Raw genomic sequence first — 20,959 nt, forward strand, 5'->3', positions numbered from 1 at the left:
AGTTATTAATCTAATTATTATAATTTAATCTATTCTAGTCTACAGTTAACTGCGGTTAAGAGATTAATTAATCTTAATTTAATTTAACTGGAAGCTGATTAAGGAATTTTATATCTTAATCTAATTAATCCCGGTTAGGTTAGATTATGGCTAGGTTACAATGGTTAGGTTATGCCACTCTAGCCGAGACCGGACCATTTCTAGGCCTGCCTATGGTTAATATAAAGAAAAATATATATAAGTGTTGTTGGGTGGTTAAGAATTGCCCTAAATCTGTCTCTTATATTAGAATAGAACACTTAGTAAGTTGTATTCTACCTAGCAAAGTGGTTACTGAGCAGTCGTGTTGAGATCACCCGTGAGTATCAGATCAAAGGGAACCGCCAGACCCTTGCTATCTTGCTTGCCGATCTCGTGCGCCTTGAACATCTGGCTTCCCGGGTAAAGCAAGTTTGTCGTGAGGAAGTAGTTCAATGAGTCCCACACAGACATGTCAATTTTGGGCACTGGAACGTTGGTTTTGAGGACATTGGGAGGGACGTAAGACGACTTGGAAGTGGTAAGGAATTCCTGGAACCCACCAAACCTACCCATCGACTTGTTCGATGACGTCACTCTGCCGCTGATGGACCATTCCTTGTCATTTTCCCAATCCAAACTAATAGTGTTGGGGTTTGCTCCGTCGTTGACAGCATTCGACCATTTTCCTCTCATCGCCCATTCAAAAGTCGCTTCGACAGTTCCCCATGAGGCGTCCTGATCATAATACTCCGACCACTTGATGATCTGAGTGTCGCTTTTGTACACAATAGCTGCGGCATGGCTGCTACTTGTCGCTACCCCACGATGAATCGAAACCGTAGCCCCTTTTTTCACTTTTTCTTTTTTTTCTTCTCCCTTTTTACCTTCTTTACCTTCTTTACCTTCTTTACCTTCTTTCTTTTCTTTCTCTTCTTCCTCTTCTTTCTCTTTACGCTTTGCTGAGAACCTGATTTCACTGCGCGTTCTCTGGTGCCTGATAGGGTTTAAGAAGGAACCAATGGTCTCTCCAAATTCTTCACGCGGCTGGTAATAATCCGAAAAGTTCAAGTCACACTCTGCTCGATAGGCATCTAACGAATAATTAATTCCCAATGCCCTGACTAGATCGTGCGAACTTGCTTGATATGGCCTCACCTTCACTTGTACTGGACTCTACTGTCAACTCTTGACATGTCTTCTTGAGGTTTTCCTATTCCGGGCTTTTAGCACTTGTAGGGTAGAACAAAGAGAGAAAGACCACTCACCAGTAGGAACTTTTTCCAGAGAAGATCATGGTGTATAACGATGCTCGCTGTGCTCCCAGTTGGTATTGGGCTCCGTGCATAGTCACCAGGGTGAAAGTTTGGATCTTTTGAGCTGTTATTGAGGCCTCCCTTGACTCCAATCCATAGACACAGGGCTGCCTCTTCATCCTCGCCCGCAGAAATGGAAAAGTTAAATGTTTCTGGCACAAGATCATGTGACTTGGATTTTCTAGAAGCTCCAGCTAGGTAGTACTCGACGGACGATGCTGCCATGAAATGGCTCTCAATGTTTGTCCTCACAGCATTCAGTTCTTTGACCATGTTCTTTGCATCATCGCCGGCATCGTCCTTGGCTATGAATTTGGCTTTAACCCTCGACATATCAATGCAGACGCCTCGGGCAGAGTTGTCATTGGGTCCCAAAACAACCTTTTCCCCAGAAGGCTTGGAATCGACCGGCTGTCCATGGGCGTTGGTCGTCGCTTTGAACTGCCCTGTCTCATCCACTCTACCAGCAATATGACAGAGCTCGGTATTCAAAACTATCTGAAGTTTTTGGGGCAAATCTTCTGCCTTCTCCTTGTCCGTGTACTTTGTGTATCCGCCAACATCAAACGTAAGGTACACATTCTGTTCTTTGAATTCCAGAACGGGACCACTCAATTCGAGATGGACGATTAACGTGAAGGAACCGTTCCGATCGCGGCCTTCCACCTCAAAATGCACAGGCTTAAGGCTGAGCTGACCAGCGCGGGCTTGTAAGAAGGCATTGAGTTTGGTCGACGAGTATGCTACAAGCACGTCGTAACCATTCGTTGTACGTCCCCTTTCCATCTCCCTAGCCAGATCCTTGAAGGGAATTTGTACCGACATGGTGGTGTCAGGAACGAGTGATTGAGAAATCCTGCTGTGTAGTTTGACAGTCATAGGTGAGGGTGTAGTCATATTTATGTCAAGACCACTGCCTCTCCGATACCCATGAGTACAAGTCCGGAATCTGCGCGCCATGCAGAGAAAGAGGGAAGCGATGGAGTGAGACGCGATGCAAGCTGGAAAAGACATAACCAATCCCAGTACTATCCCAGCATTCTTGATGAGGTGGCATATGCAGGGTAAAAATGGAATGGCAAGGTGGGTTTCACCAGTTTTTGAAAACGCGTCAGCTTTTACTCACAAACCACGGCCTGTTCATGCTAAGACTCCTAATAGCTGGACGGCGCACTTTGGCGAAGCTAAGCAGTCTCATTGGTTAGAATATCTGCTGCCTCCTGTTTCTACGTATCTAGCTAACACGTAGGTGTACTATGATCAGAACTATCTCGAGGTTCTTCAACTAGTCAAAGCGCTAGATTCCCGACAACACGCTAGGAATATTAGCGTCGACAGACCGGGGGATAGCAATACAGCGAGCTACTTGTTCTGTATTCAACATGTCAATGCGGAATGATCAGGCGAGTTACAAATATGTAGCTAGCATGCATTCACCATGGCTCGGGCATACCTAGCGTGCTTCATCTCCACAAAAAAAGATGTGTTTTCATATCCTAGACCAAGGCCTATGGTCCTCCTATGGGCAGGGAGAACCCTGTTGGGTGAAGCTATGCATGTCTGGGCGTGATATCAAGAGTCAGCATTGCATAAAAGGTCTGACCACACGTAAATCGACATCATAGTTGTAATGCAATGCGGGAACACGTAGTCGTTTAATTCCCTCCAGTCCCACCCTTCAGCATCAATTCGGTTATTCAGCTAATAGTCGTTCTTGAGGCTGCATAGTGGGGAATAATAACGCAGTTAGGGGTAGCCGACACACTTTGGTGGCTGAAGCTGAAATGGAGTCGAATCAAGTTGGGATCGGAGGGACGGGTGCGACAAACAATGCGTAGATCGCAGCCGCCACACTTCTGGATATCATTCGTGGAGGCACAAGCAGCGGTGTGTGAAATCACAGACAAATCATCATATTGGAACTTAGTACTTCGTCCACTATCCATAAATTCCAGATTGCCAATATGTTAACTTGGGACAATTGCACCACACTCCTAGCACCAGAAAGCATATTTGAAAGCACATTTCTATACTTTTTTTTGGGGCTTTCTTCTCTGGCATATTGTTTGTTTAATTATAGGTCACGATGGGCCCCGGAAAAACGAACACTTACCCGAATGGAGATCATGTTTTCTTTGAAAAAAACAACCTGACTCTCATTTTGGACACCACAAAAAAATATACGATCTCAAAGGAATTTGGGTTCTCGTCGGAAACGTGCTTGATTTACGCCGAGCAGATCGAGATTACTGGGAACGTCCGACTCCCCGGCAAAAACCTTGGCTTGTTCTGTAACAACCTCCTCGTCTCCCAGAGAGTTACAGTCGACGTGTCAGGGGATAAAGGAAAGGTAGGGGATAATAAGACCGATAATGATGGAGGCATTGGGGGACCGGGAATGAATGGGGGAAATATCTGGATTTTTGTCCAAGACCTGGCAGCAGGCGATTTGGACAATGTTGACATCTATGCCAATGGTGGAGACGGTGGGCGTGGAGGGAATACGAGTGCGAAGGGAAAGAAAGGGGGCAGAGGTGGAAACGCCGGCAATGGAGGTAAGAGGTCATGATACTCCCGAAAGAACAGAGCATCGATGGCTGGCTGATCTGTCTTTTCAGGTCTCATCGAGATTATCGTTGGTAGTCAGCCGGCGGAAGCGATGTCGACCTTCAATCTGACCGACAAGCAGCCATGGCCTGAGAAAGTATCCAGCCTGTTGCAGCTTGACCTATCAGAGGCACTGTTCAATTTCCTGAATGAAGAGCAGCGGAAGACTCTCAACGCCTACGATTCCCTGGGCTCGGTGTTGTCGAGCCTTGTCGATACTATTCAGCGCATGCCTGCCAAGAGCCAGACAGAAAACGTCAAAGTCCTCACCTCCAAAGTCCTTGATCAGATCAAGAAGAACTTGCAGCTTGTGAAAAAGTCTCCGGTCATGTCCGAAGAGAATGTGAAGGGTTTGAAGAAATTGTTATCACAGATAGCAAGTCAACATGATGTTGCGACAGACCTGGAGGAGATCTCGAGGATCATGGGAGAATTATCAGCAAGCAGTGGATCCCAGCTCGACCTCCTCCTCGACACGCTATATCTCACTATGGATAGTGCGATCATTAAGACGAAACGCAGGATTACGTGGACATTGAGAAACAACAAAGCAGGTAAGACATATTCGTCTTTCCCACATTAACATCCCCCGTTTTTGACTATGACAGGCGCAAGCGGACCGGGAGGAATCAGTGGACCAGGAATAGACCCTGGTCCCCGAGGTGAGGAAGGAAAAGTGGGAGAATCATGGCAGCAATTCCTGGATTTCGAGGGGACCAAGAACGATCTGAACACCCGCCAAGCGTACATATTTCCCGAACAATGCCAGATGCTGCTGAACAAGATCGACAACCAGTTCTTTAGCGCTCAGTGGACAGAGCGCACCGAGCTGATCAGGCAATACAACCGTTTAGTCAAGCGCCTACGCATAGTTGATACGATTGATGATAAGACCGATGAGTCTACCGGGTTGTGGAAGGCGGTAGATATGCTGGAGAATACTTATCAAGTCACAACAAACGCCCAATCCCAGCTGAAAGCCGTCGCTGTCCAAGCCAGAAGCCGTCGAAACCGATTACTCTTAGGGCAGGACATGTTCGGACACAGCCAGTCTTGGGTGCCTCGCTTATCCTATGACTTCTACGCCAACTCGATCGACAAACGACTCGGGGTACTCCGGGAAATCGAAAACCTTGAAAGGGAATATCAACAGGCTGATCAAAAGTCAGTCGATCTGCGTGCCGTTCTTGACAATGGCATCGAGAAAATGCAAACGACAGAAACAGAAGCCAGCACGATTATTAACCTCCTCACGGGACCAAATGGTGAAATTTACAAAAAGGGCGTCAGGATCGGTCTACTGACGGTGGAACTCAAGGAGAAACGAGATAAAGTGCGGACTGAAGTGGCCCACGTGAAATTTGACCACGTTTACGATCCAGTGTTTCTCATCGATGGATTCTCATCGTTGACCTCGTTGAAGCCAGACCTTGATAGCTTGGGAAAGCTATGGAAATTGGCAACTGACATCCACAAATTCATTGAACATGACACCATTAACGACGGCCAGGGGAAAGAATTCAAGGAGGAATTTGTGATCCGCCAGCTTGCTGAATGTACCGGTAGCTTGGAATCCCTGGAAGCCGCATTGAAAACAAACAATGACAATACAATCTCAATAAGCGATCCGAAGGCGCTGAAAGTGATGGCGAAGATAAGCGACATTGAGAAACTGATGAAGGACTTCAGCGAATGTATTCCGGAAGATCAGCGCAAGAACGTGAACAAGGCCTTGAAGGAGTACAAAAACATCATTCTGAAACGAAACGATGCCGTTGTGGGGTACAATTCATCAATCCAGCTGCTCGTGGAAGCACGATGCGCCAGGAAGCACGCCCAAGAGCAGGCTTCCAGTCTGCGCGGAAAGCGATTGAAGCTGGACCCCACCATTCCAGCGGTATCTTTTTGGCTGCGGGGAACGAAAGACAAACTTGCGCTTCAGCTGATGCAGCGACTCTACTATGCCAGTCGAGCCGTCATGTACTGGGGTCTGGACACGTCTTACAACTTCGACCAGCCGGGGCCCCTGCGATCCTCAACGGAGCTGCGCTCCCATTGGACGCAACTCGATAATGCATTTGAAGCCATTCTCCACCGATATGCAGGTAACGTCCGTTCGATCTGGCCACATACGGAAGCAAAGCAGGGCCTCTTCTATGGCCTTACGAGTGCGCAACTAGAGACGTTGAAGACGGGTCAATGTGAGGAAGAAGGAGAGGGAAAAGTGTACAAAGTTTCCATAACTTTGCAACCGAAAGCCATGCCATTTGGCAGGCCTCGAGCAGATGTTCGCCTGAGCGAAGTTCGACTGTGGTTGGTGGGGGCCAAGGTGTGTCCTGACACCCACGGCCGCCAGCGTGTTACAGTTCACATCCGACACATGGGGGATGACCTCTTTGAGGATGAGTCCAATAAGCGGTTTCACTTTTCTCATGATTCGATGACCATACCTTTCGAGTTCGATGCGGCTAAAGTAAAGAACAAGTGTGATTTTACCGCGGATGCCAAACTTAACGCCGCCAATGCCTGGCAGGATCAGTGGACTGGCAACCAATCGCGCAAGGATATTGGTATAAATTGTGTTGCTGCGGTTGGTCCATTTACAACCTGGTGCTTGGAAGTGCGAGAATCTGAAAATCCTGGCTTGGATATGGGGCTTGTGGAATCTGCCTATATGGAATTCTGTGGCGCTAACAGGTCTTTCATACGGCGGCCTAAATCTGGCTAATAGTCAACCAATGATTTTTACCGAAACCTTGGTCTTTTATCCTCGGCCATATATTGATTATTATTTCTACTTTTACAGATACTTGAATAATTATTTTTGAGATTTTAAAATACATGTGCCTAGCTAGACTGGTGCTTGGCAAGGTTAGCTTGGGTTATGGCTAGGTTACAGCGGCTAGGTTATGCCACTCTGCCCCTAGGATAATGATTCTAGGATATCGATGGGTTATTCGCCAGATAGGCTTTTATATGGAGCCATTGGACTGAGTGAGGTATGTACACAGTAGTCTAATTGCGATCCCTGCGACTCCCGAGAATATATCAAACTGATATTCCTTCCTATGTCTGTCTATTCACTATCTGGCCGTCGAATGAAACGGAATGTACACCATAGAAGAAATACTGTTCTACGACATATTCAGTCTCTCTCCACAGCAACTCGGTCAAGATATGAGAATGTCGTACCCGCCATCATGATGGAAGAACAAGGGGATATGCAAGGAGATACATACTTGGACCACTTGCTCACCACTGGTGTGTGATGGAATTGTTGATCCTTTGAGGCAAGGATCTGACCTTGCTTTTGAGTAATTGATGTGCCATAACTCTTGCCCAATACTGCAACTCAATGCATATGGTAGGCGCAAGGGATATGGTTTGATGCCAAGTATGCTGATATCCGGCAGCTGGATAGTGATACACCCATGCACAGTTTTGATGCTACTGCATACTTCCAAAGAAAGGAGAGGTGGAGCTGCCCACAAGGATAGTTAAACTCAACCAAGCCCAATGTTTTATTACTTTGGTGCCGTGCCCATACTGTAAGCAGCGGTCGGCGTTACACCGCTACTATGCCGAATCACGGACGTCAAATCGTGAGAATCTTAGGTAATGTCGTTTCCCAATGCATTCCTACGCTGCAGGCTGGCAAGGCCAATGACAGAATGGAGAGCTTGTATCATCGAATTAACCACGACAGCAGGCGATCTATTCCAATATGCATATAATAGGATCATGGGACGGGTAGGGGGAAGCATAAGGGTTGACCCACTACAATACCACAATCCTCAGCAGTGTACATTCGATATTATCACATCCACATGGCCCTAATCGCCCAGCAACCATACAGAATCTCTCATTTGGGATAGATCGGCAGGTCCCACGGTAAATCCAAATATCCTCCCTCAGCCAACCACCATTGTGACGTTGGGATTTGCGGTGGACGGAATTTCGGACTTCCCTGCTATGATGGATCTTCACATCGTCGCTCCTAGGCAACCAGCGGTGAGGTAGCTTATTTGCATAGCTTGTATGCACTAACTGTAAGGGATACACCGGTACCTGGGCAAAGAGAAAGAGCAGCCATCCTTCTTGGCCCCACTCATCTTATGGCTGTCGAAACAATTTCCGTGTGAACACTCAAAGGCTGAAGTATGAGGAGAGACGAGCAGATATCAATATAAAGCTCAGTGCCACGGCTTCGGGCTCATGTTGTGGCTTTGATAGAATCTCAACATTATACATTGTACTCCTTTGGAGAACAAAAATGGATAAACAAGTTGAGGTCAGTCGTTCTTTAGTCCCAAATATGTTGACATTGGCACTGAAAGCTAATCTTGATGATGAACTACAGCATGTTCCCCTCAAGGTTTCTCGCCTAGACGAATTTTTGCGATGGCTATAACATCTCTCTCAATCGAGTGATGCATGTCATCTGGAGCATAGTGCTGGGAAGTTATACTGGTTCCGACATTGTTAGCTTTCGACGCGTCCTTCATAGAACCACTGGACATGGACAGCCTTGGGAGGAGCTTGTCTGCCAGGAAAGGCTCACGCGGAATATTCCGATAATCGATGTATCGAAGCACGAGAAGACATATGACCGAATCACAACGGTATTCCGGATACTAAGGAAAGCGACACGCTTTTGTTTCTGAACATGGACTCCCGGTGCGAGTTGCAAACATTGGAAGGCCACGATACAATCAACGTGGGTACAATTACGACGAGTGAGGAATGATCATAAGCCCTGGGCTTAGGCCACTGCAGATTAAAATTATTTTGACGGTTGAGAACAAGCACAATGAGCTAAATACTCGATTGAGCTATTGGAAAACAAAACTGAGTGGCATCGAGGCTCAAGGCATGGCAGCCACCGTGTCTAAGACGGCAACGGACATCGTGAACCAGCCCTTTACAAGTATTGGAGATTTGGTTCTTTGTAGTGATCACGATCTGAGTATCCTCCGGAAATGGAATGAAAGATTACCGATATGGCATGATGAATGTGTTCACCGCGCCATATCGCAGCGGGTTCCAGAGAACCCAGGAAAGCCGGCTGTCAATGCGCCGGGTGGAAATTTCACTTACTCTGGGCTTGAGCGGCTCTCATCTAATCTGGCAGCTCATTTAACCAGTATAGGTTACGCCGGAAAGATTTGTGGCATTATACTTTGAAAAGTCAAAATGGTTCATTGTCGCCATTCTAGGGGTTATCAAGGCAGGTGGGGCCTACGTTCTTCTCGACCCGTCCTATCCTCGGTCTCGAATGCAACTCATATGTGATGAACTTCGGGCAACGACTGTGCTCGCCAGCGTTGGTTTGGCTCCAGCCGCCCAGAATTTGGCGAAGAACATTGTGGCGGTAGGGGAAGATGCAGAATGTCTCCGTGAGCAACAAGATGTGTCAAATCTCATCTCTGCATGTCCTGATAATCCCTTGTATGTGGTATTCACGCCCGGCCCCACTGGGAAACCGAAAGGAATTATAATGGAACATGGAGCGTTTTGTAGTTGGGCCAGAACTACAGGGCAATCGTTATGCCTAGATAGTCGTTCCCGAGTCCTCCAATTCTCCAGTCATGCATTTCTTGTCATTCATCGCGATGTCCTACTTACTCTCATGTTTGGAGCATGCATTTGTGTGCCATCTGAACCTGATTGGGTCAACAACATAGCACGATTTATGATGGAATATCGCATTAATTGGGCCAACCTAACCCCATCTGTGGCCGCTTTGCTCAGTCCAGAGAAGGTCCCTAATCTGCAGACTCTGGTCTTTACTGGGGAGCCCATGTCCCGTGCCAGTCTCCGAATATGGGCGAACAAAGTAAACGTGAATATGGCTGTGGACAATCCGAATGTGTTAGCATCTCGTTCATGAGAAAGAATCCGGGTGTTGATTCGGATCTAAAGAATGTTGGGCGCGGGGTTGCATCTGCAATTTGGCTGGTCGACCCTCAGGACCATGATAAGCTTGTTCCAATTGGGGCCATTGGAGAGCTGGTTATCGAGGGGACAGCTATTGCACGAGGTTATGTCAACAACACCGAAAAAAACACAAGAGTCGTTCCTCCGCGATGCTGCAGAGGGTTCGCCCGGAATATCGAGGCCGCCGGCTTTACAAGAGCGGAGAACTTGCTCAGTTTACAGATGACGGGACAGTTCGGTTTTTGGGCCGGAAGGACAACACTGTTAAAGTGCACGGCCAGCGTTTGGAAGTGGAGGAAGTCGAATGGCACGTCAGTTGCTCTCTATTAGAAATGCCTGATGCCGAGGTTCACGATGTGGTAGTGAACCTGGTCTCATTGCCAAGCACAAAGGACGCAAAATTGACAGTGTTTCTGGGATTGAGCCCCACGATCCAGGCGATTGGGAATGAGGCATTCTTGGGGTCCTTGGAGAAGGGCCCAGACTATTTAAAGATGATAGAGTTGTGCCTAGCAGACGCTGTGCCACGATATATGATTCCAACGGTGGTTGTTTCAATACTGCAAATACCCTGAATCGGTCAGGTAAAAAGGACCGCCAGGCGCTGCACCGTGTCGCATCCAACATGACTGCGGAAAATGTCGCTTGCTGTACAGGATCAAACATCACACTTGAAGGCCCTCAAACCGAAGAGGAGCAAAGCATAGCGGTGCTGTGGTCGCGCGTTCTTGAACTCGGAGACACGAGTATTGGAAGACATGATCATTTTTTCCGGAGAGGGGGTGATTCAATCACAGCTATGAAACTTGTTGCTGCAGCAGAAGAGATAGGAATTCTTCTGACCTTCGGTGACATCTTTTCTCACTCAGCGTTGTCCGCTCAAGCCAAGCTAGTGTCTAGTAGAACAGGCGAGCATTAGGGTCAACAATGACAATTGGTTCGAATCAATAGTCGGAGAAGTGAGAAAACTGGAAATCGTTGAACTTTCCGCCAAAGAATGCGCATTATCTGAGTCGCAGATTGAGTATGTATACCGAAGCACGCCTATGCAGCAGGACTTAATCACTCTGAGTAGTGTGCGGTCGGGCACATACATTTCACAGCGGGTCTATCAGCTGCTGGACGACGTTACTATCCCGATATTAGAACTAGCATGGAGAGCAACCTTTGAGGCGAATCCCCTTTTGCGGACCCGCATCGTACAAGGCCCTGATGGGGAGGCTTTCCAAGTCGTTGTGCGTGAGGAATTCAACTTCTCCATCCAGTATGATTTAGAGGAGTATCTACGCCAAGATAAAGCTCGGCCGATGGAGCTAGGTCAGCCCCTAGCACGGTTAGCGGTAATTCATAGCTCATCAGAGAGTCCGAGCCGCTGTGTTCTTACTCTGCACCACTGTATATATGATGCGTGGTCAGTCTCCCTGCTCCTAGAACAGGTCGACCTCGCTCACCATGGAAACTCTTTGGCTGCATGGCCATTCGGCCCATTTGTGAGCTACCTCTGGCAATCGACATCGGAGGCTGAGAAGTACTGGAAAGCCGAGTTTTTAGGTTTGGAGGGCGAGCAGTTTCCATCCCTACCTTGCCCAACATATACCCCTACTGCCACCGAATTCGAGCATACAGATGTTAAGATTCTAAGCAATGGCACTAACATCACTCTGTTTAATAGCATCCGGCTGGCATGGGCGCTGACCGTCGCGCGGTACACCGGCTCAAATGACGTGATATTCGGACTGACCGTATCTGGCCGCGGTGCTCCGGTGCCTGTAATTGATAAGATGGCAGGCCCTACGATCACAACATTCCCCCTCAGAGTCCAACTGAGACCGAACGTCTCCCTCCAGGAAGAGCTCCTGTTGCTCCAAGAACGATTGATTTCGGCACTTCCGTTTGAGCAGTATGGTCTGCAGCACATTGGCCAGCTGGGAGACGATGCTGCGAGAGCCTGCAGGTTCCAAACCCTTCTTGTGATCCAGCAAGTACCACTACATCAAAAGTCTAGTATCCTTGGAGACTTTGCAGATGTCAATGCGCGACCGGTCTGGGACACATATGGGTTGACACTACTGTGTACCCCAGCCAGCAACGGTTACGTTCATGTAGAAGCGGTCTATGATGCGAAGGTATTTCCAAAGGCTCAGCTACGGAGAACTCTGAACCTTTTCGCACACATCCTCACACAAGTGACCCAGTCATCGAATCGCTTGGTTGGTGATGTCAACAACATCAGTCCTGAGGACCTCCAGCAACTCCAGACATGGAATAGTCATGTGCCACAACTAAGTTCCATGTTCATCCACAAGTTGATCCGTGATCATTGCGTTTCGCAGGCGAAAGCAACCGCAATCGATGCTTGGGATGGGGAAGTCACATATGGAGGAGAGCTCGAGAACCTGTCATCCTGCCTGGCACTCTCCTTGACCGAGCATGATTTACTATACTAATATGGAGAGATTTTTTTATTATTATTTACTTTAATATTGAAATATTTAATATAATTATAGTTATAATATTCTATATTCTATAATATTTATATACTTAGATATTATTGTTCGGATAATATTCTACAGTTAATAATAGTTACCGCTTCTATTGTTATTGTAGTCAGTATATTATCTGACAGTGCTGCACTAGACCAGGGTCTGTAATATAACTGGGCTATAACTGAGTTAAATTTAAGTAGAGAATCTATCAGCAATCTGTATAGAAAGTTTAATTTTAATATATTATTTTGTTTCATCTTTTCTGGATTAGTCGATAAAATCCTAAACTGATAGAGACACAGTATATATAAAATAGTCGGGGAATTCTGTCAGCTATAGCCAATCCTAACTAAATTTTATAATAAAATATATACTAATAAAAATATCTTTTCCTAAGCAATTAACATACTGTAAAATAGACAGCTAATATTATATATATCAGTAAATAATTGGATTAAAATTGAGTCAAATCTGATTGGGGGATCTATTAACAGTCTATATAGAAAGTTTAATTTCAATGTATAATGATCCTAAACCCGCCCGCCCGCCAAATAGGCCCTACCCCAATTCCAATACACTATCTTGTTTCACCCCTTCTGGATTAGGACCTATCCCAAATAAGATCCAGGTGCACCCCATTCCCCCTTCCAGGATAGGAGTAAACACAGTCAGCTAGATTCCAGGAGTGCGGACTAGCTTCATCGAGGCTGTGATGTGCATATTTACAATATATGTAGATCGTGTCTCTCAATGGCTGTTAATATCCTATCTGGGCTCAAAGGGAAATTCTGGAAGGTGTAAAGACATCGACGGACTGTCTATTCACCAGTACTACCTGACTGTACAAGACGGCCCATTTTTGTCTGTTGACACGTAGTGACCATCGCTTTAATGAGGATAATGACCGGCTTCAGCTCAATCCGTCCCTCGGCGGCCATTTCGACATAATCGCATACCCAAGTCACAGACACGAGATCCTCATCGAGGTTTTCATGGTCTGGATTCTCTATGATGTCTAAGCAAAGGATAAAAAAGGGGAGGAATTGGTACATCGTGATAGGACTATACATGCGGTTAATAATATACACAACAATGACGTGAATGGGTATGTGAGGCTTTCTATACCTGATTCCCCAGAACGCATGCGATGTGGACCCCAGGAGCGATTGGAAGATCTTCAGTGACTTCCTAGCCAGATTAACGGCTTGATGTGGTAAGAGATGACCATGATGACATTTCTTCGACAGATGCAGCACAATAAGTATCTCATAGCTACCGACCAGCACGTCGATGCAGAGCCAGGAATCGATATGATTTGATATTGTTCGAAGAAGGCCCGCCTTTTATTCCTATTAGCACAGCATTTCATTTGCTGTCATGCTGCTAGAGTAGGGTATAACGCACCGTATCCCAATCCGACAATATAGACTGCACCTCATCGATATAAGTATGAATAATAGAATCATGCGAAATCGGGTCCGGATCCGGACCACTATCAATCCAATCGAGATATTTCCTAACAATAAGACCAAGCCGCATTGAAATCAAGAAATGAATTTGTATAAAGCGCGAGTATTCATCGTCCACGCCATTGATTGTTGGATCGGGCAAATGGACTTTCCACGATCCTGTGGGGATGAGAGTTGGCTTGCCGAATGACTTTCGGAAAAGACAGTCTGTTCGAAGGATGTGCCAGAAGACGAAGCGTTTGCGATTCCGCTCGACTTCAGCTTCGTGCAGTGGGGTGCCAGCTGGTGTGGAGAGTTGGTTGTGCCCTTCACTTGGTGTTTCGTCGACGGAGAAATAGCCTAGGGTCTTCGATATCCTGCATGTGTGGGTGAACGCCTTCCACGCTAGATCTGTGTTATAGCCTTCGAGGGCTGTTGACGTCTATTGGTTTGTTAGTTTTATTAGTTGGAGATCTAATATATGTGATGCGCTTGCCATGAGGGATGCGGCCAAGAAGTCGACAGGGCTATCTTGGATATTCTTCATCCAGTCGTCACTTAATGCAACGCACTTTAGATATAGATTTCGCATGATGCTGCCCCTTCTGGGATGGGGTTCGGGCTCCAGAAGAATGCCCCGAAGGAGAACAGAGTAGTAGATGATTTGAGATTTACAATCTAGTTGGACGTGAGGGATTTCGATTAAGTCGGGGATTGAAGATAAGAAAGATTTCTCGAGAGGAAATTCGAAGCCTGGAAATTGGTAAGAGCCGTAGTGGTCTGGAAAGGATGTTAGATCATCAACAGCTATAAGGGAGTGCAGTCACTTGCTTTCGATGATTTTCTTTGCTAGGTCTTTTGGGATAACCGGGTCCCCAAGCGGCTGGGCGCTCTGCGTACTCTGTGTAGATTCAATCTCCGATATAGCAGAGGTCATTGCTTTAATACATCGATTGTTTTCGAAATAGCATGAGTCAACGTGTCGGAGGTGACAAAAGACGTTGGAGAGAAGCATAGATCGACTGCCTTCATCTTTGATCCGACTGACAATATCTCGAATCACGGATGGGACGACTTGAGCCGGGTCTTTGTCTATGGATATTGCCCGAGCGGCCTCTGAACCGACAGAGGAAATTGACATGGAATCGTCACCATTATCTTCAGTCTCTGCAGTGTTTTCCAGACCGACTTGTTCTTCAAGACGTTTAAGACGGTCCATAATCTCTAAAAGCAGACGTTTATCGAGTGGTTCGTTTCTGCGATATCTTATCAGTTTCCTGGTGGAGTCGAGCCGCCTTTTAGGTAGACAAATACGCTTGTTTCTTAGATCGGGGTTTCCGAGGCAAGTAGACACACTCAGCTCCCGCCGCTTCACAATTGCCACATCGTGGAGCGACTCGATTGCAGCGTACCTAGCCGGTTGTTATTTTAGTTAATCTGTCCAGCTGGAATTGCCAAGACTAGATCGGGTTACCTTCTTGGATTGGCAGCGACCGCACTATTTATGGTTTGAAGTGAGGGGTGGGTCGAGTCAGGCATCAATGCCAGCAGAGGCAACTTACCGAGATATTCTGTATGGCACTCATTTCTTTCAAGACTCTATCTCTCGATGTACGTGGGTGTGGAAGAAGAGTCCGAAAGGAACGCCGGCGGGGGACGGAGGGTGAAGAGGGGGGAAAGTATAGACGTTGTCGTGGGCGTCTTGGCGCTTGTAGCGGCTCTTTAGGGACGGCGGACTAAATCGAGATTTCGGACAATATAAAATATTACCAGCTTTACCAATACCAAAGCACTATTCTATTGAGCAATTATATCTATTTATAGAGCTCCACTTTACTGATCAACCAATTATAATTCTTATATATAGGATAAAGCTCTGGATTATTAACTAGTCCGATTCCGAGCTATTTACCGCCTTTTTACTGCCCGAAAAGTCTTTTTACTGTCAATTCTATTTCTTTAATTCTTGGAGACCACCAGCACCCTGTTAGAAGATATCAGTGCTAGACCTTTAGATTCTCTCGGATCCTAGTATAATACTAGTATTTCAGGAGTAGCAGTTATATTTGTGAGCCCTAATAATATTTTTAGGGGCCGGTACTAGTAGTAGATTTAGAAAGTGCGTGGCTTTATGTAAAACAAAAATATTTCGGTGTGAAATCTTACATTGTCCGGAACCTCGATTTAGTCCGCCGTACAGCAGCTTGATAAGTGGACAAACAGCCAGTTTGATGAACCTACATCTACATCTCGTCAGCATGCTCCGCCATGCTGTAGGGAATGGCACGATTAGACATAGTAGAAGAGGTTATCCTAATAATTAGTCGTACTTAGAGCTAGTAGATAGTCTAATTAAATGATACCAATAAGATGATTTGTGGCCAATGGTCGCACTTCAGCCCCGTATTCGCTTCTCGGCCGTGGATAATGTCAGTATTTCTCTCGGCTGAGCCATTTACCTATAATCAATAGTAGTATTGTCTTATGTTCCTTTAGGACTTATGCTATGAGGTGATAGCCCAAATTCTTGCGCAAGGAACGTAGTCACACGGTGCATTGTAGGAGACAGGTATAGCCATATCTAATTAGTATTTGCATGTTCAGTAAAGTTCTGTTTTTCCGGTGGCGTCAGCATAATTGTCCTTCGTTTCCTTCTCTTACCAATTTATTCAAACCGTGCTTGACGGATCCTGCCATCCGAAATGGATGCATCAAGAAGTGCAACGTACAATAGTCGCCGGCAGTCACGCTTGTCAAATCAGAGATCGAAATCGTCATGTTTCTGCGTGGACAGCAGCCCACTGGAACTTCACGCGCTGCCAATTAATGACAAGTCGGGTGTGGAAGCCAGTTTTCGGCTGTTTAGCCAAGGCATGGCTTTCTGGGAACGCGTCAAGACATGCCGACCTTGATTGGAAACCCACATACACCGCGTATTTCACATGATTGAGAATGTAATTGGGTTTCTGAGCAATAATGTCACTGAGCCGGCCGTCACCTCCCTTGTGGCGCATGAGGGGTATAGCCGGAGCAGTAGGGACAGCAACACTGAGAGCGCGCCGCAAAACGTTGCACAACCTCGTGTCCTTGTTGTGGCTCCTTTTAACGCCTCTCTAACTGCAGCCCTTGAGGATCTCCCTCCCATGGCTCTCGGACGGTTTACTCTTGACGGCCAACAGGGAGCCACCCTGATACGGCCCATGTATCGTCGAATGTTACGCCAACTAGCTTGAATGTTGGATGAGATGTAGCAGATGGAACATAATCAGCATGTTCGATTGGAACGAGACCTTGCAATCTACCTGATACCAGTGTTGCAACTACTAGAGGCCATTGACAGATAAGGTATTGTTGAATGACGAAACGCAGATACAACCTAGAGATATACGAATTAGAGATCGGAGAAATGGATTTTTAGATAGTATCATCTTGGTTGCTTGATTATGGCTATGTCAATATATTGAGACAAAAAACAACGGGTGTACATATCACGAAGATTGGTGCTTTGATGCATGATACTATTGCTAAGAGAACGACTAAATTCCAGTAGGACCAAGTTCGGTGCCATTCTTGAGTACGACAGGGTTGCTTGAGTACATGACACCAACCATGCGTGCCCACTTGTCCTTGCTGGCATTTCTCCAAGTGTGAGCCGTAGCGCGCTGGATAAGCATATCACCCGGCTTCTGGATGCGCTTCTCTCCAGATTCAAGCGTCACTTCCATCTCGCCCGCGACCTGGATAACAACATCGAAACTGAGGGTGCGGTGGAAAGGACTGCCCTTACCAGGCGGTGTGTCGATGTACCACACCATGCCACGGCCGTCGGGAAGGGTGACGGGAGGCACGCTGGCATTCTCCAGGTACTCAATGTAGTTGGTGAGATCGGTGCCATCGAGCGTGTTGGGGGTCTTGTCGGTGATATAGCCCAAACGGAACAAGGAACCTCCGAGATCCTGCTTGACCACAAGGCTTTCGTCCAGAGTCGTATTGAAGTGCGAGATGCCGCTCCCCAGATCGGTGTCGGTAATAACACGCTGTGGGTTGGGAAGTGGCTCCGGAGTCGACATAGCTGCAAGACAACTGACTGTAAGGGAGGCAAGTAGAATTAGCTTTTTAAACACCATTTTTGTTTTCTTGGCTTTGACTTTGGTGGGGTTCTAGAAACACTGTGGATATTGTCTCGCGTGTTTCCTGTAACTTACATTTCGTCGTGGTCTTATACCAGGACTTGTTCAGCCCCAAGAATTTAGTTTTAGTTTGACGAGACTGCGGATATGTCAGAAGCTCTCGGGGGCCGACTTGAAAAAGAGAGCGAGGCTGAAGGGATCGAAAATAGCAAGGGAGCAAGAGTTTAACGGGGTCGTTCTCTCTGATTAGGTTGAGACGATCTGACGTGGGAATAAAAGGCTCCAAGGACGAGAGAACAGGAACGCCCGGCCGTCCAAAGACGGGAGCTAACGAGGAAAGACTTTGTGCTTGAGCCAATCAAAAACTAACCACGGGTGGTTTTCATCCGGTTTGTATCCATGTCAACTGGCAAGTATGTGATTGGTTCTTGGCTTTGGATGCAGTTAGCATTGGGGTCAGGGCACGAGCTTTGTATACTAAGCATGGACACTGAAAGAGATCTCCACTATCCTAGCGTCTGGCCCACGCCACCCACTTACCATGTCGAGTGTGGAGGGTCAAGGTGAAGCTGTTCGAGGCATCCTCCCTCGTGGTCTCGAGACAGGGAATGAGAAAGAAGGCCATGGTGACCAAGACGAAGCCAACTTCGAGGTCAGGTTCAAAGCTGGAGATACCACCAACCCCAAAGAATGGCCATCCTGGTGCCGTGGGTAGGTCTTGTTCTGCATCGCCTTTATCGTCTCCCTCTACAGCACTATCTACACTTCTTCCGTACCCGGAGTCAGCAAAGCCTGATCTACCCTTATACCTGTTCCGTTGCTCGAAAGATCAACTTAATCTGCCTTGTATCTTCATGGCCTTCAGTAAAGTAGCTCACGGGAGAAAGGTTCACCGCGGGTTTTAGCATTTTTCAAACTTCCCGAAATGTTTGGGTACAGTACATTTCGGCAGAGATTGTGGTGCACAACAGTCCTCACGAAAAGCGAGCACCAGCCCGCAACTTGTACTCATGGCCTTGGACTCGCTTTCGACATAGTCGACACGCACATTGGTGGGGAAGTGTGTCGTGTGCTATTCCGCAATCGTATCGAAACATTTTGCCTTGATTTCTCCCAAGCCTTTCACGACATTGATTACAAAGGCCCGATCTCAATACTAGGGCTGGAGACTTCTCTGCTGATATTGCCAGGGCTTATATAAATATACCAGGTAAATGTTCTCAAAGGCTTCTGAGTAATACTTATTTAAACAATGTATTGCGAAGATAATGCTTTCTAGCGTCTACAACACTCTGATGTCGGCAAACGTCTTTTGTATCTCACCAACGAGACATTCCCTACTATCAACCTATATAGTTCAGACCTAGAGGGGCACAGGCACGCCTCTGCTCATAACACAAACCCCCCTGGACGGTTGAGACATGCCTTTCCAGAGGCTGCGTTCAAACTAAAAGCTATTTTGATATCACACACAGGTAGTCGATGTGACCCAATTTTATCATCCGAAATCCGGCATTCACCTGGAGGGAGTTATGCGAAGTCTACCAACAAGATTAACCGGTATGCATAATTGATGCATTCATAATGTTGACCGTTATGCAAAACCATTCTCCGGGAAACCTAATTTCACTAAAATATGCGCTCTCGTATGGAATATTTCTTCCCAGGCCCGATTCAACTAATGGACTTGGCTGCAACCCTCATTTTAGGGCCCACAAATCAAGTCGAAGAGGATCCGTTGGTTTTTTGGTTTCGACCCACACCATGTCTTGCTATTTTTGGGGGCGATTTTCGATATTTTCTCCTTCCGTCCCATCCACTTTAATGAGCAGCCAGATGATACAGCCTGGACTAGGTCGCCAAACAACCTATGTCCCCACCAAAACCCCTGAGTAGCAGCGTGTCATTGCGACGGGTCTTCGGCATCCTCAATTTTCGTGGTTGCAACGAGGCAATATGGGCTGCGGACAACGTGGTTCAACCACTTTCATTCATACCACATAGAAAAAGCAGTCAAATGCGACAGCAATGGCTCTATTTTACAGGTTTCCACCTGGCACTGCATCACGCTTATACGGGGCTTCCACGGGGCTTTTTGTCGAGGTTGCACCAGGCATATGATTGACCGATGCATGATGGCTACTTGATCCTCAAGTCAGCCTCACCAGGCATTGCCAAGTCTCGGAATTAGCTTACTCGAGGCGATCCTGAATCCCGAATGCCGAGAGCTTTCGGTCCCACGTTGTGGAAGTACCCGCCATGTGCCAATTGGAGATGAAGACCTTGGGTGCCCAGTTTGTTGCTTCTCCATGTGGCCTGATTAGATGGGGAACGCCCATGGCGCTTGGCATTTAGCACCTTGTCCTGGCCCACTAATCATGTGAATGATAGATGCATGCAGGGACTACGGAGTATCAAAAGGGCCCTTAGCACACGAAGCCTAACTTAGCATCCTATATCTAACAGCGGCATGCGGCATGCCCCATTGGGCCATTTACCATGATGATGCCTATCAAAGTCTTAGCTCCTTCCTTGATTCTATTGATCGTAGTCTTTGTGATGCTTTATAAAATTCTGGAAACATTGTACTTGCATGGTTTTTGTTGTCGTGTGATTATATATAGCGCATTGCCGGGCAAGGTCATCATCAACCCAAGCGGGTAATAATAAAAGCAGCCGGGAATTTAATTCCAACGATATCGTGATAAGGACAGTGGACTAAATATGATTCAGCAATCAATAAAAAAGTATAATTGTATGATTGTATGGTAGAGACACCGCATACGTTGTAACTACTATGGTAAAGCCGCTGCATTTACTCTCAGAGAGGAGTGATATTCATCACCACGTCGGATCTGATCACTATTGCAGTCAATGAATGGGGATTTGTTAAGGGAACTTCCACGACGGTAGTCGTAAAGAAAAAACCTGTTTAGGAGGGGGATTAGTGAGATGTAGTTCGTCTGCCAAGGGCTCTAATTTTGTGGAGCGAGCCCACCGTAACCTCGCCATGTCAG

The 20,959-nt window shown here is 46.8% G+C and overlaps 5 protein-coding genes across 5 annotated transcripts; 3 read left to right on the plus strand and 2 right to left on the minus strand.

Moving 5' to 3' along the window:
• Nucleotides 1-3,573: 3,573 nt before the first annotated feature.
• ABOM_001776 (uncharacterized protein) lies at nt 3,574-6,669 on the plus strand (the record flags this gene model as incomplete). Its single annotated transcript, XM_022528906.1, has 3 exons — nt 3,574-3,889; nt 3,953-4,495; nt 4,550-6,669. Coding segments are annotated over 3 exons (2,979 nt in total), but the record flags the coding sequence as incomplete, so codon positions are not given.
• A 2,144-nt stretch (nt 6,670-8,813) lies between these two features.
• On the plus strand, nt 8,814-10,329 carry ABOM_001777 (uncharacterized protein; the record flags this gene model as incomplete). Its single annotated transcript, XM_022528907.1, has 4 exons — nt 8,814-9,008; nt 9,091-9,810; nt 9,864-10,189; nt 10,242-10,329. 4 exons carry the CDS (start codon nt 8,814-8,816, stop codon nt 10,327-10,329), a joined length of 1,329 nt encoding a protein of 442 aa, XP_022393466.1.
• Nucleotides 10,330-10,503: 174 nt separating this feature from the next.
• ABOM_001778 (uncharacterized protein) lies at nt 10,504-12,325 on the plus strand (the record flags this gene model as incomplete). The annotated part of the gene is made up of 3 exons (XM_022528908.1): nt 10,504-10,624; nt 10,830-11,218; nt 11,315-12,325. The coding sequence occupies 3 exons, from the start codon at nt 10,504-10,506 to the stop codon at nt 12,323-12,325; spliced, it is 1,521 nt and encodes a 506-aa protein (XP_022393471.1).
• Nucleotides 12,326-13,182: 857 nt separating this feature from the next.
• On the minus strand, nt 13,183-15,351 carry ABOM_001779 (fungal specific transcription factor domain-containing protein; the record flags this gene model as incomplete). Its single annotated transcript, XM_022528909.1, has 5 exons — nt 13,183-13,426; nt 13,490-13,704; nt 13,769-14,254; nt 14,861-15,224; nt 15,287-15,351. The coding sequence occupies 5 exons, from the start codon at nt 15,349-15,351 to the stop codon at nt 13,183-13,185; spliced, it is 1,374 nt and encodes a 457-aa protein (XP_022393472.1).
• Nucleotides 15,352-17,348: 1,997 nt separating this feature from the next.
• Nucleotides 17,349-17,882, minus strand: ABOM_001780 (cupin domain-containing protein; the record flags this gene model as incomplete). The annotated part of the gene is made up of 1 exon (XM_022528910.1): nt 17,349-17,882. The coding sequence occupies one exon, from the start codon at nt 17,880-17,882 to the stop codon at nt 17,349-17,351; it is 534 nt and encodes a 177-aa protein (XP_022393394.1).
• Between the last annotated feature and the right edge of the window lie 3,077 nt (nt 17,883-20,959).

The sequence above is a fragment of the Aspergillus bombycis genome (genome assembly GCF_001792695.1).
Source record: "Aspergillus bombycis strain NRRL26010 chromosome Unknown contig00007, whole genome shotgun sequence".
Taxonomy (NCBI): Eukaryota; Fungi; Ascomycota; class Eurotiomycetes; order Eurotiales; family Aspergillaceae; genus Aspergillus; species Aspergillus bombycis.